The sequence below is a fragment of the Tupaia chinensis genome, unplaced genomic scaffold (assembly GCF_000334495.1).
Source record: "Tupaia chinensis unplaced genomic scaffold, TupChi_1.0 Scaffold000365_1, whole genome shotgun sequence".
NCBI classification, from domain to species: Eukaryota; Metazoa; Chordata; class Mammalia; order Scandentia; family Tupaiidae; genus Tupaia; species Tupaia belangeri.
In genome coordinates this window covers 2,366,302-2,371,134 of record NW_006159862.1, presented here as the reverse complement: position 1 = coordinate 2,371,134, position 4,833 = coordinate 2,366,302, and the positions used below count along the sequence as shown (strand labels likewise).

General features: G+C 52.5%; 1 protein-coding gene across 3 annotated transcripts in view; it reads left to right on the top strand.

Moving 5' to 3' along the window:
- Positions 1 to 2,214: 2,214 nt before the first annotated feature.
- The window catches only part of LOC102469154 (multidrug and toxin extrusion protein 1), a gene marked incomplete at its 5' end in the record, with an annotated part of 47,289 nt that continues 44,670 nt past the window's right edge, over positions 2,215 to 4,833 (top strand). For all 3 annotated transcript variants that reach the window (XM_014589611.2, XM_027773704.1, XM_014589612.2), the window contains 1 exon segment: positions 2,215 to 2,316. In XM_014589611.2, coding sequence (XP_014445097.1) covers positions 2,215 to 2,316 — 102 coding nt within the window.

Here is a 4,833-nt window from a genome sequence, read left to right as displayed (position 1 = left end):
CCTCCAGCTCGTTAGGGTCTGGGGCGTGGGTGTGCCCCCAGTGTGTTTTCAAGCTAACTCAGGAATCAGAACCCGAGGTCGGCCATGTGGCTTCCAGCCTTGCAGGGCAATAGGGCAGAAACAGTGATGTAAAGAGACACCAGGGTTCACTGGGCAAGACCCCGGGAACATCCCGGGTGAGGACGACGCCTAGCCATGGCGTCCCCGGTACAGGACGGTGTGGGCCTCTGGCTCGAGCTTTAAAGTCTCCGGACTCCAGGTTCTCACGTCCACCATTTTCATGTACATGTCTCTTCCCCCCATTTTCATCCTTGTCTTCTGCCTCATTTTGACTTACTTATGCAGCGGACCCCTAAGTGTCCCTTCCTCCCACTGGCAGAATGCCCAGAGGAGAATACATTCACACTTTGAGGACAAGGAGTGGCATAGAGGTTAAGATGGTGGGTCCCACATGGCTGGCTGCACAGTTCAAGTCCCAAACCGGGCAAATTGAAGACCATGCCAGGCACGCGTGTGTGCATACCCAAGCTCCTGAGAGAATGGAGGAGGAGGGATTGCAGCATGGCCACCCCTCTTGGGGGGCGACTTCCCATGCTCCCTTCCTCTCTCTCTTGCAAGTGCATGTGCCCAATAGCAAAAACTTAAAAGACAAATTCACACTTGATTTCTGTGGTTCTGAGAGGGGAAACTGAGTCATGGTTTGGGAGTCAGTGTGAGAAAGGCACACCCCCCCCTTTTTTGGAGAGTTTTTTTGCTGTAGGGCATGTGCGCTTGACAGATATACAGAGAGAGAAAGTGAGAAAGGCACACCCCCCCCTTTTTTGGAGAGTTTTTTTGCTGTAGGGCATGTGCGCTTGACAGATATACAGAGAGAGAAAGTGAGAAAGCAACCCCCGGGGGGGCAAGGCCACGTTTTTTTGCTGTAGGGCATGTGCGCTTGACAGATATACAGAGAGAGAAAGTGAGAAAGCACCCCCCGGGGGGGCACGGCCACGTCTGAGTCCAAATCGAACTGTGGCTGGCCATGTGGGAGTCCAGCACCTTAGCCACTAGGCCACCTGCTGGCCACGGTGCGTCCCCCCTCATACACAGACACGCTCTCGGGGCTAAGAACAGGCCTCTCATGTTTTGAAGTTCTGGGGCCATCACGGGGGGTGGATTCTGGGGAAGGAGAGTGGGGGGCCCTCTGGACCACCAGGGAGCAGGGGCTGATCCAGTCTGGACTCGGTGATCTTGGGGTGGCTGCCACGCTGGCAGATCGGCTGTGTGTGGCCCGGTGGAGGTGAGCACTCAAAGCCGTGTCACTGGAGCCCAAGAAGGAGGACGGCAGGCCAGGCTGGGCGCAGAGGAGCCCACTTCCCTTGGTGGGCCATGAGAAGCAGCGTCATCATCCGGGAGCTAAGCGTTTTCTCTTTATGTTTATTTATTTATGAGAGAGACAGAGTCTTTGATTTTTTTCCCTTTACTTGCCCGAGGGCTCGTGCTATGGAGCAGGAGCAATCCCGTGAAGTATGGTCACACCGCAACCCCTTTTCCTCCATCCGTTTCTCCTTCCTGGGGATGCTGGGCACACGCACATGTGTCTGGCATGTTTTTCAAGCCACCGAACGCTGGACTCAAACCATGGTTGGCCATGTGGGATCTGCTGCCTTAACCAGCATGCTACAGAGCCAGCCCAAGAGAGATTGATTTAAAAACAATTTTTTTTGGATGTTTGCTATAGGGTGCGAGCACTCGCTGGTGACACAGAAAGAGGGAAAATGAGAAATCATCCCCTGGGGGAATGGCCACACCATAGTCCCTTCTCCTCCATTCTCCTCTTGGGAATTGGGGTATGCATACACACACCCAGAGTGACTTACAAGTCACCGGGTCTGGAGCTCCAACCACGGTCGGCCATGTGGGAGTCCCGTACCTTAACTACCACGCCACCTGCCGGCCCTAAGAGACCAATTTGGGGCAGGGTCTTTCTGGGCTGTGATTTGCTCTGCCACCCTCTCGGTTAGCTGGGCCTGTTAGGTTGGGCCAGGAAGCGACCCTGGGCCTCCCACGTCGCGACTGGGCGACCAACATTTGAACATTCCAGGAAGCCCCCGGAAATTGCATGTTTGCCTGCGGAGGTGGCAGAGGCTGGCTGTAAGCGGGCTTGATCGCTTCTCCCTGAGGTGGCCGCGGCGGCCAGCCCTCACGGGCCTCTGCGGCCCTCTCTTGCAGTTCCTAGCCCAGCTGATGGTGTTCCTGATCAGTTTCGTGAGCTCCGTGTTCTGCGGCCACCTGGGCAAGCTGGAACTGGACGCCGTCACCCTGGCCATCGCGGTGCGTATGGGACGTCCTCCCGCAGCTTTCCCAACGTCCTCCGTGTTCATTTCTTCCTGCCACAGAAACCAATGGCCACGGCTGAGGGGCGTAGAACCAACCACGCGGGTCACAGCGCTGGGGTGGGAAGCCCGAGCCGGCTCAGCGGGACGGCAGTGCTGGCAGGACCGCAGCCCGAACGAATTACTCTTGTTGTGCAATTTTGTAGATTCCTCGGTTCTGGGGAGTGAAACAGGTCTTTTTTTCCTCTTTCTTTCTTTCTTTCTTTCTTTCTTTCTTTCTTTCTTTCTTTCTTTCTTTCTTTCCTTCCTTCCTTCCTTCCTTCCTTGCTTTCTTCCTTCCTTCCTTCCTTCCTTCCTTCTTCCTTCCTTCCTTCCTTCTTTCTTTCTTTCTTTCTTTCTTTCTTTCTTTCTTTCTTTCTTTCTTTCTTTCTTTCTTTTTAATTTCCAGAGATGCATGCACTTGCCAGAGAGAGACAGAGGGAGAGAAAAAAGCACCCCCACAATGGAATGTGGTCATGTCACAATCCCTAATCCATTTCTCCATCCTGTCCAGATTTTGGGCTCACACATACGTGCGTCTGGAGTGTTTTTCAAGCTGCGGGTCCAGGTCTTGAACAGTGGGGTCAGCATGTGGGATCTGCTCCCTTAACCACTAGGCCACGGAGCCAGCCTTGGTGTTGTTTTCTTTTTAAAAGTGTTTTCTGTCTTCCCTGGAGAGCGGGGGGTGGGGTGCACTCAGGCTGCAAGCTCAGCCCCGGCCAGCCCCAGGCTGCACCCCCGTCTGGACACGTAGAACGAGACCGTCTTTCAGGGCGTCTTTCTGGCTACCGCGCTGTCTGGTTTGGGACCCCTGGAGCTCTGTTTGCACTCTGGGTCTCACATCTGGGAGAAGTTCATTGTGAAAGGCGAGTGGAGGTCCGATCTCCTCAGGAGAAGCTGCCCCCACCCCACCCCTCGCAGCAGCTGTCTGACCGAGAGTCCTAGTCTGGAAATGGGCCTCCCAGGGAAAAGTCTAGACCCTAATGTCCAAACCTAAAATCAGGAGGAACCCCCAATCCTCTCCTTGACCTATATAAAAATCTTAGGCATGGATTCCTAATTTTTTAAAATTCTTTCTTTTTTTTTTTTTTAATTCTTAATTTTCTATTTGGGCAACAAAATACTCATACTTTAATTCCATTTTCACAATTTTTTTTCCGTGAGATTTTTGCTATAGGACATGTGCACTCACCTGAGAGACATAGAAAGAGAGAAATCACCCTCAAGGAGGGATGGCCACGCCACAACCCCTTCTCCAGTCTCCTCTTGGGATTTTGGTCATGCACACACATGCATCCGGCATGAGTTCAGGCGGCCGGGTCCAGGACTTGAACCATGGTCGAACATGCGGGAGTCCAACACCTTAAACCCTATGCTACCTGCTGGCCCAAATTTTCACAATTTTCCTGCATTCCCCTCCTATGTTATTGCTCTCTGCTAGGGGCTAGCTGTCCACACCAGGCCAGAGGGCTCTGCCCATTTGTTTGTTAGGCAGTTAGTTAGAAATTTCTAGAAAACTGAATTCAATGGCTCTTGGCAGGGTGTGTGTTCCTGCTCCCCCAGCCTCCCACCTGCCCTAGGCACACCCATCCTCACCTCACCAGCCTGACCCCTCCGGGCACTGGAGTCTGCTGCCCCCGAACTATGCAAGACCTGTGTGTAACTAATCACCAAACATTAGGTCATTGGGAAAGTCATGACACATTTTTGCATAGAAACAAAGAAAAAAATACATCATGACTTTTTGTTTTTTTGAGAGATTTTTGCTATAGGGCACATGCGCTCGACAGAAAGACAAGAGAGACAGAGAGACAGAACACGAGAAATCACCCCCAAGGGGAGATGGCCACACCACAATCCCTTCTCCTCCATTCTCTCAGGATCTTGGGCACTCACGCACACGCGCCTGGCGTGAGTTTAAGCCACCGGTCCGGTACTCAAACCGTAGGCCACCAGGTCCGGGACTTGAACCGTGGTCAACTACATGGGAGTCCAGCAACATAGCCATTATGCCAACTGCTGGTCCCATGTCATGACTTTTTCGATGATCCAGTATATACCAATCTCTTTATTTTGCCTTTAGGAGGTACTATGGTTTGAATGTGTCCCCTCAAAATTCACACGTTGAGATTTGGCTCCTATGGTGACATTGTTAAGAAAGTGGAGACTAAATCCGACTATGTATAGTATTAACAGGTGGAGGGCACGAGGATTAGATAAGCTGGGGGTGGGGAGAGGGCGTCATCGAATCCTGAAGGCTTTACAAGAATATGTGATGCTCTGGGCTAGCCAGTGGTGTGGTGATTAAGGTGGCTGGATTCCACACAGCCGACTTTATTGTTCGAGTCCTGGACCCAGCAGCTTGAAAAACACAGTGGGCATGTGTGCATGTGTGCCCAAGAGTCTGAAAGGAGAATGGAGGAGAAGGGATTGTGGTGTGGCCGTCTCCCATGGGAGGGGGCTTTCTCACTTTCCA